The 13,077-nt window shown below is 35.3% G+C and overlaps 2 protein-coding genes across 2 annotated transcripts; both read left to right on the top strand.

Moving 5' to 3' along the window:
• The first annotated feature begins 235 nt into the window (after nt 1–235).
• Nucleotides 236–3,463, top strand: LOC110669857 (uncharacterized). The gene is made up of 4 exons (XM_021831695.2): nt 236–568; nt 654–849; nt 933–1,019; nt 3,160–3,463. Exons 1-4 carry the CDS (start codon nt 351–353, stop codon nt 3,310–3,312), a joined length of 654 nt encoding a protein of 217 aa, XP_021687387.2. The 5' UTR covers nt 236–350; the 3' UTR covers nt 3,313–3,463.
• An 898-nt stretch (nt 3,464–4,361) lies between these two features.
• On the top strand, nt 4,362–7,894 carry LOC110669849 (amino acid transporter AVT6A). Its single transcript, XM_021831684.2, has 5 exons — nt 4,362–5,179; nt 5,405–5,557; nt 5,707–5,910; nt 6,442–6,907; nt 7,320–7,894. The coding sequence occupies exons 1-5, from the start codon at nt 4,774–4,776 to the stop codon at nt 7,456–7,458; spliced, it is 1,368 nt and encodes a 455-aa protein (XP_021687376.2). The 5' UTR covers nt 4,362–4,773; the 3' UTR covers nt 7,459–7,894.
• The last annotated feature ends 5,183 nt before the right edge of the window (nt 7,895–13,077 follow it).

Consider the following 13,077-nt stretch of genomic DNA (forward strand, 5'->3'; position numbering starts at 1 on the left):
AAATATATTAACTAATAAAAAATCTTAATTTAAATTGAATGAAAAGAATAAAAAGTAAACATAACAAAAACACATAATCAATTAATGTATTTTTTAAAATAAAGGATAAATTGTTAATTTTATTAAAATAAAAATATTAAATAATTAATTTTTTTTTCAAATTTTTATTAATTCAATTTAATTTTAATAGTGATCTAATTGTGAAGCCCTATTACGGGAAATGGACACTAGGCCCATCGTCTAATGATCAAGAATATCACCCGCCAAGTCCACCTGAAAAATCAAGAGAAGAAATTAAATTTTAAAAATACTCCGGCGGGTTGCCACTGCTTCAGGTACTGCCCGTGATTATGGATTTTAGGAGCTCCGATATCAGTTCCTGGAAGGAGGCCCTCTCTTCTTATCCTGCTCGCATAGAATCTCTCAACAAACCCAATCTCGTTTCTCTCGACCAATTCTACCGAATCCAACTTCCCTCTCTCCTTCATCAGCGAAACCCTAAGCCGTACATAACCACTCTTGAGCTCTCCAAGCTCATGCAATGGAAGCTTTCCCGTGGAAAATGGAGGTAACTGCACTCTCACCCTCTCTTATAGATTCTAACATATCTATTATAGTTAATTGATGAATTTCTGTACATTTGATTGCTTGAGGCCCCGCTTGCTGGACTTCGTCTCGTCCTTGGACGAGGAGTTAGTGAAATCTGCTTCTCAAAAGGCGTTTGAATTGCTTCCTGATTTAAGGAAAGCTGTTTCTCAGCTTACGGTTTTGAAAGGCGTCGGTCCGGCAACTGCCTCCGCCGTTTTGGCTGCCTATGCGCCTGATGTCGCACCTTTCATGTCTGATGAGGTATCTTTAGGGTTTATGTTTTGATTGTTGTTTTATTTCTATTTGAGTAATCTGTTTTTGGTTTATTTGGATGATGCTGAAAGGCTATGGAAGCAGCTCTGGGTACATCAAAAGATTATACGTTGAAGCAGTATCTTCTATTCACGGATAAGCTACTAAGTAAATCTAAGGTCAGTGTCATTTTGCTTTACATCGTAATCGTACAATTAATTTCCTTGTTTATTATTCTTTTTTTTTAGCATATTCTCTAATCAAAATTTCTGTCGTTATTTATAATCACTTCTTGTTTTTTGGGGAATATATTGCTTTACATGACCCACTATTTGGTTGATTAATTATTGTGGCTTTAAGCTGTATCACAAGGGCTCTATTTTCCCTGAAGTAATATTCTTTATTGAGGACATTTTCAGATGATATCTCCTCAAGAATGTTACTTTCTTAGCTGTCTTGTTAACTTCTATTACATGGAAATTTTTTGGTTGAGAAGTCCTCAGATGGTCCCTGGAGAATGCTGCTTTCATGGTTGTTCTTTAACTTGTTGTGGGGATGGAGATGGTGGGGGACCTATGCTTAAGCTTGTTGATCAAATTGTTTTCAACTTAGGTTGATGTCTTTTCTTGGATCATGCAATGTTTTTTTCTTAGCTGAATTATTGAATATAATCCAAACAAAATCATGGTTTTAAGATGCTTATGCGGGTATTTCATGTTCAAATGATCATCAATTTTGGACTTGTCCTTCCTTTAATTTCTACTTGTGCGTGTTTCCTGGAAATTCTTTGTTAATGATAAGACCATAATTATTAAAAGCGCTCCTCAGGCTCAAGGCTCACCAGGCTCGAACCCTAGCGCCTTATGCGCCTAGGTGTGTGCCTTTGTTTCAGGCACAATGTTCTAGAAAGGCATGCCTTATTTATTTCCATCTTTAGCGAGCATTTTTATTGGCAAAAAGGACTACCATTTAAACTCAAACCAGCAAATCAAATTCATGATATATGCCAAAGAAAAAAAAATGAAAATCATCACATTTATTTGACTTTTATGGATTTTTTAAATATTTTACTTTGTGCCTCACCTCGCTAAGGCGCGTGCCTGCACCTTGCGTCTTGCGCCTAGGCTCCAGGATTCCTCGGCGCTTTAGTGCGCCTTAAGCTTTTAATAACAATGGATAAGACTCATCCTTTACTCACTGGTATAATCTGTTTGTGGCTTTCCATTTCATAGTACTCCTTTCTAGACATACTGTCTGCTTGTGGCTTTTACTTTTGAAAATTCATTTTCTGGATTAAACTCTTTAGGAAGGTTGCTGGCCTTTATTTCTTTGGCAAAGAATGTCAACCTATTTGTAAGTCTGATTTCAATCACTATGAATGAATAAATGAAATTGCATGATTAAATTTTAACTGGATGAGTGGTCATATTAGATTAGATAAAGTCCGTAACGAGAGTATTAGAGAAAAGTTAGGAGTGGTGCCAGTTGAGGATAAGTTGAGAGAGGTGAGATTGAGGTGGTTTAGTCATGTGAAGCGTAGACATACGGAGGCTCCATTTAAATAAGTGGAGCACATTAGGTTAGAGGATAGAAAGAAAAGAATGGGTAGACCTAAACTGACTCGGAGAAGAGTAGTACAACATGACCTATAAGCATTACACATTTACGAGTATTTAACCCAAAATCGTTTAGAGTGGAGAAAGAGAATCCATATAGCCGACTCCAAATTTTTGGAATAAAAGCTTAGTTCAGTTGAGTTGAGTTGAGTTGGCTGTTGACCAATTCATTTAGGAGAATGCCATTCCCCTAGAATGCAGACTTCAAAAATGAATTGAAAGTCAACTTTTGGATCATGTAATTGGACACTTAGCCATGTGTCACTTGGGTGCTGTGAAGCTGTCCTTAGACATCAACGAAGATAATATTGCTACCTTTAATGAGGATCATTAAAGTTCCCTGATGCCTGGCTAAGTCAGAGGTAATTTAGGCAGGGTCTCTTGAGATGAACTGTTGATAGTCTAGGCATATTCTGTTGGGATACTAACTTCCAAAAGTATGTGATGAGCCCAAGATACTTCTCTGAAGAGCAATATTGTGAAGAATAATTTAAAGATCTAACTGCAAATTCCTTGGGATTTTCAGCTCTAATTATTCAATTAGGTGTTTGTTTGCCTCATGATGGTTGATGAAATGATATTTTTCTACCTTGCATGTATGGGTCATCATATGTGGATTAATTAAAGTTTGATGAATGGAAATGCTTTCTGTGTGTTCCTCATCTCACTACCTGGCATTTTATTTGTTGAAAAAAAAAAAAAGGAATTAAGTTCAAATGGGGAGTACTTCACAGTATCAGATGTAGAAAGGGCCTTGTGGAGTTCTGCTGTGTGGTCCAAGTTGATAGTTTCAAAACCGGATCCAAACTCGAAGACTAATACAAGCAGAGACAGCAAGAGAAAAAGAAAACGTTGAATATGCTGTGACTTTCACTGATACTTGTAAGATTATTGTCTTTAAATTATAGATGTCCGTAAGACTTATTTTTCATCTCATGAATGTTAACCCTCTTTTAAATTTTTATTTGCCCAATTTTTGGCTTTCAATCAAGTACAATATTAAGTCATGCCTGAAGATAATGCATGTGCTCAATAATTTTTATTGCCCGTAAACTCTGTAATCTTGTAATATTCCATGTCCGCTGACTAAAAGATGAGTATAGAAGTGCCTTGATACTCTTGTCTGGCTTGTGGACTATGAACGAAGTGAATTATAGTTTATTGCTTAAATATTGCATACAGTGGTTCATCTTTAAATCATGTACTCAATGTTTTAATATGTTCAATGATTTTAAATCATGTCAAGAGCATAGATTTTAGCCGAGACCCTTCCTAATCCTACAAGCTATGAGGTGTCTAGCACATATTGCTATCTTTTCATGCTATCTAGGTTACGATGCCTAATTTTGTTTCAAGACTTATCAAAAGTTGTCCATCTTCTTCTTCTAACCCTCTATTAAGATGCATAATTTATTATTTCATTGAATTTGAATCCACAGTTAGAAGTTTCTGAACAGCAGTCAACTCTAATGGTACTAGTAAAAGTCAGATTACTCATGGTGCGTTTAAGGTCAATATCGACTTCTTAGTTTCCAGGACACTCAAAAATTTGTTTTTTTTTTTTAAAAAAAAGATCAAAATGAAATAAATCAATGGCGGGAGTTCGGTGTTTTCAGACGCTGTAGTATGAGTTGAAGCGTATTGGGCCTTGATTTGCGATGGTTAAGTAATGGAAGCTCCACAAATAAAAATTAAGTTTTCGCGACCAATGGCCAGTTGGACTGAAATGGGGATCATGGTGTGGGCTGAGCCTTTGAAAACCACTGCCGTCACTTACAAGGCTAGGCTGCTGCTGTTTAAGGTTGACTAAGGTTTGGCCCAGGCTAGTTCAAGAACTAAAGCCGAAGAATTGATGATTTTGTTTCAAATACTTATGTGGCTCTTTTTCATTCTGTATATTAAGGAAAATGACAAGTTCGCCTGCAACTATTTTACAAGCGTCACACAAAAATTTCCATGGCATGAGCTTTGCTTTTGAATATTCCAATCACTAACCTCTAGCTAATAATTGCCATTTTTAAAAAACAAAAGGAAGGTGGTAGGCGTCTCGTCCTAATTCGATTTTCTTGTACTCTCAGTAACGGCTCTATGAGGTGAGAAAGCTAGAAAAGTCGTCCAACGGGCAAACCATAGCTTAGTCAATCTCCACATTTCAACGTTGGATTGATTCTGGCCATTGTAATGGTCTCCACGTCCACTCCCGCGTGAAAGTTGTCCTTCAACACGCCATATAAAATCCCCTTCCTCACGAACCAGTCACGCGTTTCCTCTTTCTCAGCCAACGCACACGCACGCTCCAACTACCAACTGTCTCAAGATGACCGTTTTGTCCTCCAACGACCGAAAATACCGCCGGAGTCCCAGGATCCCTCTCCTGCCTCAAAAGCACTACGACTACGAGCCTTTCGAGGTTGGCTTCTCCGGCGCTTCCTTCTCCGGCGCCGTTTTCAACCTATCCACCACCATCGTTGGTGCCGGCATCATGGCCCTTCCGTCCACTGTGAAGCAATTGGGGCTAATTCCAGGTATTATAATGATTGTATTGGGAGCCATGTTAACAGAGTCCTCCATCGACATGATCCTAAGATTCGGTAAAGCTTCCAAGTCCGCCACGTACTCCGGCGTCGTCGCCGACACGTTTGGTGGGCTCGGCCGGACCCTCACCCAAGTGTGCATCGTCATTAACAACCTCGGCATGCTCATCGTCTACATGATCATAATCGGTAAGAAATTCTCCTTCCAAGCTTGTTATGCATTTGGTAATAATAATGTGTATTAAAATTAAATTTCTGCTGCTTGCCATTTTAGCATTGGGTCGTAATCTTGGTTCGACAGGTCATCTAGGCTTAACCTGTTAACACGTTTTAGAGGGTGTTCTCATGGAATGTCTAGGATTTTCTCAATTGTTGTCCGCCTTATGAACTTTTTTTTTTGTTTTTGAGTGGCAGGTGATGTGTTAGCCGGGACGTCGTCAGATGGGGTCCGCCATTCGGGTGTTATGGAAAAATGGCTGGGTCAGCATTGCTTTACTTCACGTTCTGTCTTGCTGCTGCTAACCACGCTTCTTGTGTTCGCTCCTCTCATTTCATTCAAACGCGTTGGTAAGCTTGTTGTCCCTCTCTCAAACGTATATAATAGAAATTAGAAATGAATGGAACATCCTTCTTTTAGTTTTCTATGTTATTTAGCATAATAATTGGAACAAACAGTGACTAGTTTCTGTACTTCTATTCTTGGTCTTGTTAATTAGATTCATTGAGATACACATCAGCATTATCGGTGGGGCTTGCTATTGTATTTGTGGCAATCACTGCTGGAGTGGCAATTGTTAAATTAATAGAAGGAAGTATCAGAATGCCACGTTTGGTGCCCGAACTCAATGATCAAGCATCTTTCTGGAAGCTTTTTACAGTTATACCTGTTTTAGTCACTGCTTACATATGCCACCACAACAGTAAGTTAATGGAATCTGGATCATGTTTTATGGCTAGTTCATTACACTGGGCTGTTATCATCTGGTTTAATTGTATTTCAAGTTCTGAATATCAGTTGATTCTACTTAAATGCTTAGATTTGCTTGTGTCTTCAACTTCAAACAAAGAGCATTATAGTCCATTAATATTATGGAGTTCATATAAAATCAACATTCATGATATATTGGTCTTTTTGGGGTGGGGAAAGTCTTGTTCATTGAGTTCATTTAGTTGCATAAATTTGCATATTCCAAGTTGAGCTGTTAACTGGACATCAAAATTTCTTTTAATTAAAGCCCATCACAAGCATATTGCTCATCTATGTTTGATCGATCTTGATATTGCTCATCTATGATTGATCCAGAAATTGAGTGCTCATCTCTAGTTTGAGCTGCTAGAACGCCCTGGAAAATGGACATTCTCTTATGCATCATAAAGGCATTGGTTGTTTTTCATGATTGTTTGTTTCCACTAACTCCCTGGTTGTATGCTTATTCAAACACATTTTGCAGTTCACCCTATAGAGAATGAACTGAAAGACCCCACCCAGATGAAGTCAATAGTGCGGACATCCCTCACATTATGCTCATCTGTCTATATTGCTACCAGCTTGTTTGGAGTTCTTCTTTTTGGTGACCAAACACTGGATGATGTACTTGCCAATTTTGATGGTGACCTTGGAATTCCGTATAGTTCACTGCTTGATGATGTGGTTAGAGTGAGCTATGGCATCCACTTGATGCTTGTCTTCCCAATTGTGTTTTTCTCCCTTCGCCTTAACCTGGATGGTCTTCTCTTTCCATATGCCATTCCCATTGCATATGACAACAGGAGATTCTTCTCAATAACTGCAGCTTTAATGGGATTTATCTTTGTGGGAGCCAATTTTGTGCCTAACATCTGGGATGCTTTCCAGTTTACTGGAGCGACAGCTGCTATCGCTGTTGGTTTCATCTTTCCAGCGGCCATTGCACTAAGGTGAGCAACTATATGAATACCTTGAATTACTTTCTGACATCACAACCAGCAATTTTAAATATGAAAATCATCAAAATAGTATCCCTCTAAGAGATTAGTTGACTGAAGAACTTGAAGCCAACTGGCCTATGGTTCTGATTGAGAATCTTCAGGTGTCCTTTTCATAGTTTAGTTCTTAAACCTGAATGATATTCATTAGGACATCAACATAAGACCTCATGTTTTTCTGAATATCCACAAATTGCAGAAAGTAATTCCAATGATTTGTTTTACACAGGACTAAGAACCTTGTTGTTATTGACTAATGAGCGATGCAATGCAAGCATGTGCACACATAGCATGCGCACTGCTTTGCTTAAACTTGATGTAGGCATATTACTTTAGCAGGTTCTAATTGATGTTTGCTTTGTAGGGACACCCACGGAATTGCAACAAAAAATGACAGAATAAAATCATGGGTGATGATACTATTGGCTGTCTCATGTAGCACAGCGGCAATATGTAGTGATATATACAGCATTTTCAACTTTGAAAGTGAAATTGGAAGCTGACCTGAGAGGGAGAACGATAACTTGTCTTCCTAACAGAGCAAATACAACCAATATAGGACGTCTAACTATGAAAAGAGTTCCAGTTCATCATTTGAATGTTGGGGCTTATCATTCTTATACATTGAAGCAGTCAAGTTTCATCGTAGTGATGTACTTGTCAGGAAATGAACAAAACTCTTCAATCTCTTTGCCTGCATGTGGCTAATTTATGCTACCAGACTTACTTGGGATCCATTGAGAAATTGCTCCATCAAGCTGGACATAGGCAATTTGACAGTTGTAAACTTTAAATGAATTTCTGTTCCTCCACAGTTAAGCCTGTAAAGACCGCTTGGATCAGCTACATGTGGATTAAATTTGACAGTTGTTGGGCAATTTATGTTGGGATAGCCAAGTCAAATTTCAATGAAATAAAAATTTCTCAACGTGAAGCTTACATGAGCGTAAGTACGCTAGGCTTCATAGCATTTTTTTTTTTTTTTATAAGATAAATATGCATTAATATGCAAATGGCAATACAGGCCCAAGGCCACAAAGACAGGAAAAGACAGATCTGGAGGCCAATCAGCCCTAACTCATAAAACAAAGCTCATAGGCCTGCGAACTAAAAAACGCGAGAGGCCAGGTGAACCGGAAGGGCAGAGATCGGCAAGTTCTTCAACACACTGCTGATCTTCTCAAGCTCTCAATGAGGCTGTAGTGTCTACTGAGAGCAAAGATCAAAGGCTTGTGCAACAGCGCGTCAGTCTCATATAGTTGTAGCCTTAGAAGGTCGACCACCTTTAGTGAACATCCGCACTTGGATCACTGAGTTACCATCCTTCGTGTCAACAGAGCTACTCTCACTGGGCCTCATAGGTTTGCCCAACCACAAAAACAAATAATTATTTCTGGGTTCGGGATAAGATGAGTTTCTTAAGGCAAAAAAGGCCATGAAATAACCCGAGACGCTGGTTTAGCCTGATTTGCTATTGGGTAGTGACTGTGGCCTAGTCGATCCCAGCCCATCCATTTTCTAATCTTATCATATTCTAACCTCTGCATCTGCGTTTTTCTGTTGTCAGTTGCCACAATCAAATTCATGAACCAAACTTTGTATCTTCAAATCATGTAAAAGAAAAAAAATGGTGTCCATGAACTTGTGATTTATTGTGCAGGCTGTCGAGAGTCAGCTTGTCCGTCTTTATTTCTTTTCAGATTATAATAAAAAAAAAAAAAGAAAAGAAACTTCTCATGAACCAACAAATTAAATCATATCATCAATCAACGCAAAGAAAATTATATTATAATACATTTTATGAGTAAATTTATAAATATGTGAGCTTGATGTCAATAATCAAAAAATAATAAGAAAAAGAAATATTTGAATTTGCAAGATTAAATACAAAAAAAAAAAAAAAAACAAAATTCTAGAGGGTCTCCACCCTCCAGTTCTACATGCCAATGATTGCGCTAAAGATTTGGACTATTTGGATATAGTGTGGTTGTTGGTTTCCTTGGGCTCTTTTCATATTTTAAAAAATGAGAACTTTAGAGCATGCCACCGACACATAATTTCTATTTTCTAATTTTGTATTTTAGACCGCAACATAAAAATACAATAAAAAGCAATTACATACATTATTTAAATTTGATTATAAATTATATAATCAATATCAAACTAATAAGAATACTTTTTAATAATATTTAAAATAATATTTTTTTTTCTATACAGTACTAACAGAACTAATATTTTATTGGTAAAATATAAAATGGTAAAACTGTCTTTTGATTGCAAAGAATGGAGCACAGCTCATCGCCACCTAAAGCCTGCCAAATGGAATCTCAAGCAAATGATGTATTGGGTACTTAGACCAAATCTTGAATTTCATTAGTCAATAACATTGGATTGGCAAGCATTACAAGCTTCCATTTTTAACTTAAAATGTCCAAAACAAAGTTGACTTGGTAAATTTGATTATTAGCCGTTTTCATCCGTCACCTTCTAGATTATTATTATTATTATTATCCTACTTTTGCCATTTGTTTAATTACACCCTTCTTATTTCGTATATTAGTAATTTGACCCAATTCACAATATTATATTATTAGTTTTAACCTTCCTTTTTTTTTTTTTTAAGATAAACTCAATGTGTAGACTTTTATCGACTGTTATCCATACTTTCCTCTGAGTAAAAAGATTTTACAATAAATGAAAGTTTTTTACTTTTTTTTCCTAATATACACATAATTCTTCTCTCAAATATTTTAATAATTGTTGAGATAGTGGGTATAGAATAGGCTTTGAAGCGTGATGAATCACTATCTTTAAGGTATTAATTGCTCCTATTAGATTGTTGCAAGGTCATTGCAATATACCTCCAAGATACAACAAAACCTGAAATCTGCAAATAGCAATTCCTGAAGAGTTCCCTTAAGAACTCTTTATAAGAACTGAATTTAGAGAAATTAGAAGAAAATAAGAAGAAATAGAAGTAGTATATGTCTGGATTGAAAAACTCATCCAATTTATAAAGAATGAAAAGTCATGGCATTTTTTCTAGATAGTCATATCTGTTTATCTCTAATAGATATAACTGTTTGTGTAATAGACATGTCTATTTATTAAAAAATACCTATACAAATAGTTATAACTTTTTATATAGAATAGATATATCTGTTTATTAACAGACACATATACAAATAATTGTGACTGTTTGTATAGAATTGATATGTCTGTCTATTAACAGATATCTACTTGTTAATAAACACATCTGTTCGTAATTTATTTACGAAAATTACAATATAATAATTATTTTATTTCACACATATATGTGCCAAGTGCCATAATAGAATAATATATATTAAATTATATATATATACAATTCTATACATATTTCACTATTGTCATTCCTTTATTTTCTTATATTTTAACAATATAAAAATCTTTCTCTCTATACTGTCTAACATATAAGCTATTTATAACAATCCTCCACTTAGTTTGTATTGTTAGATCCCATTATTTCATGCATAAAGAAAAATATCTTTCGATTTAAACTTTTCCTTAGTGTAAGTATTTCAAAGTTCTAAAGGACTCATGGTGGCCTTAGCTTAAACCTAGATTCCTATTAAATAGAACTGAAAATACTACACACACGAATCAATTAGTTCGACTTAAAAAGTTCACACTAATATGACCTTATGCTGCCTCCTGTTTTCATGAGCATTTACAAAAGTTATTCTCACTTTTGTTGAAGCGGCACCACTTCTTATGTTCATATAGGTGGAGTTTCTTTTGTAATAATATTAAACTTCATTAAGAATATAAATACTCATCCTCATTCCATTACATTAGTACACTAAGTACTTAATTACAACATTTACTAATGATTTGTTGTTAGCCTTTAAACTTTATTTAGTAATAATACTATAAAGTAGGGTTCCCATCAGTAGTAAATTTAATGGAATATTGATGCATATATTTTGCATAATCATTTAGGTTTAATTTTATAGCCATTTTATTTGATTATTAGTCACTTTTAGCTAATTTTATTAGTTAATTAGTTAGTTTTTCATAATTGTCAATTATAGATTAATTTGTAATTTTTACTTTGTTTTGTAGGAAAAATGGTGTTTTGGAATGACTAAAAAGAAATTTTGCCATTGAGGAGTGATCTCTACAGCCAAGATGTCAAAAAATAAGTTTCAAAGTTGAAATATGCATTGGCTAAATTGCGCATAACTTGCCGCATAAGTCATGCAAATCTGCATAAAGAGAAGAATCATTGTTTCAATACCTGCCGAATTGTGCAGCATAAAGAGAGTGCATGGCCTATGCAGATTCACGACCCCTTATGCAATCTCACGGAATTGTGCATAACCTATGCGCCTGGTCATGTAGTTTCGCATAAGTGATAAGTGAGCACTTATGCCCCACAAAGATTTCATTAAAAGATTTCATTAATGGAAGATTTCCTCAGAAAATCTCTCCTCAAACACACCATTTTAGGGCTCCATGTCAGAAAATGTTATAAATAGCCCCATTTCCCATTTTAAAAGGGGGAGGACAAGGAGGAAAGAAAGGAAGAAGAGAAAAATGAGCAGGAGCAGCTGAAGAGTCACAATCATTTTCCACACCATTTCCAACCAGATTTGGAGATTTCTTTCTTTTCTTACATTTTTCCTACATTTCTAGTGTTGAGCTTTTTATTTCTTAGCTTAGACTAAAGCTTTATTTCCATTTAAACTCATAATATCTTGTAAATATTATGGGTAGTGAGTAGTTTTATCTTGATTCTGGAGTAAAGGTTGTAATATTTGAGATATTTTGTGGATTTTGATTGGGTAATCCATATTTTGTAGTCTTAATGAGTTTTATTCATTTCTTGTGTGCTTAATGACATGCTTAGTGTAGGATCCCATTAAGTGATGTTCTTAATCCATGGTTGAGGCACCGAAAGGAGAAAACCTTGTGATAGATAATCAAGGAATTGGACTTAATTAACTTAGATCTAGAAATAGACTAAGGATTAAGAGGATTCACAGATTAATTAAAGAACCTAATGGGTCTTAATTAATTATAACTCCACGAAAGTAGGATTAGATTGATTAATGCACTCTTTGTCTCACTCGAAAGGGTATTCAAAGGATTTAAGAATTAATCTTCTTAAAACCCGTAAGTTCCGCAAGATTGGATAACCAATTTAAAATCCTAAAATAGCTCGAATATGAAATCACAAACTCCGGAATTGCCTTTTTATCATTGTCAATTTCTAATCGAATTTAATTAGTTGCCAATTTAAATCTTGCCATATTTGAATTTGCTTATTTCAATTTGATGCAATTTTAGTTTAATTAATACATTGTTGGATAGATTATTAATTTTGCACATATAGATCTCATACTCCAATACCCATCAATTTATTGCTTTAATTTCAAAATTAGTTCAATTTAGTCAACTTTTATATCAAAAATTCAATCATTAACACAACTCCTCGTGGGAACGATATCTTTTCTATATTACTTGTACGACCCGTGCACTTGCGGTTGGGCCACATCAAGTTTTTGGCGCTGTTGCCGGGGAGTTGTTTGTTTAAGATTGAATTCTTGATTATTTTAGTTGTTTTTAGTTTTATCTTTGTTATCTTTTCATTTTGTGTTTGTTTGTTCTTTTTTTCAGGTACTTTTAATCTTTTATGAGAAGAGCTAGAAGCACAAGTGACACATCCTTATTGTTCAATCCTGAAATTGAGAAATTTTGTAAAGAAACTAAAGAAAGAAAGAAGAAATTGAGAGAAAGAATTAGAAGACATGAGGTGATGAAAGAATTGAAACAAAGAATTGTGAAATGCATTGAAGCACTAACATCAATCATAATATATGGGAGTTGATCAAATTACCACAACAACATCCATGGCATGCTATGATTATGAATGCAACATAAATCGAGAGTTTAACTACATAAATATTTGCATATAAGTGATGCATGGGCATGCTTGAACATATAATAATATCGAAATTACAATTAAAATTAATATTTTACTGAGGATAAATAATAATATATAAAAAATCAGGGGTGTTACAAGGGATTATTGATGCTCAAACAGGAGGAGAATTTATTATGAAGCATGAAGATGAAGC

The sequence above is a fragment of the Hevea brasiliensis genome, chromosome 12 (assembly GCF_030052815.1).
Source record: "Hevea brasiliensis isolate MT/VB/25A 57/8 chromosome 12, ASM3005281v1, whole genome shotgun sequence".
Classification (NCBI taxonomy): Eukaryota; Viridiplantae; Streptophyta; class Magnoliopsida; order Malpighiales; family Euphorbiaceae; genus Hevea; species Hevea brasiliensis.

Bases quoted from the DNA above. Each gene is read 5' to 3' on its own strand.
- LOC110669849 (XM_021831684.2), top strand. From the start codon at position 4,774: ATGACCGTTTTGTCCTCCAACGACCGAAAATACCGCCGGAGTCCCAGG. The intron at 5,558-5,706 runs GTAAGCTTGTTG...CTTGTTAATTAG, and splicing joins CATTTCATTCAAACGCGTTG to ATTCATTGAGATACACATCA. The intron at 6,908-7,319 runs GTGAGCAACTAT...TTTGCTTTGTAG, and splicing joins CCAGCGGCCATTGCACTAAG to GGACACCCACGGAATTGCAA.
- LOC110669857 (XM_021831695.2), top strand. From the start codon at position 351: ATGGATTTTAGGAGCTCCGATATCAGTTCCTGGAAGGAGGCCCTCTCT. The intron at 850-932 runs GTATCTTTAGGG...TGATGCTGAAAG, and splicing joins CACCTTTCATGTCTGATGAG to GCTATGGAAGCAGCTCTGGG. The intron at 1,020-3,159 runs GTCAGTGTCATT...AAAAAAAAAAAG, and splicing joins AGCTACTAAGTAAATCTAAG to GAATTAAGTTCAAATGGGGA.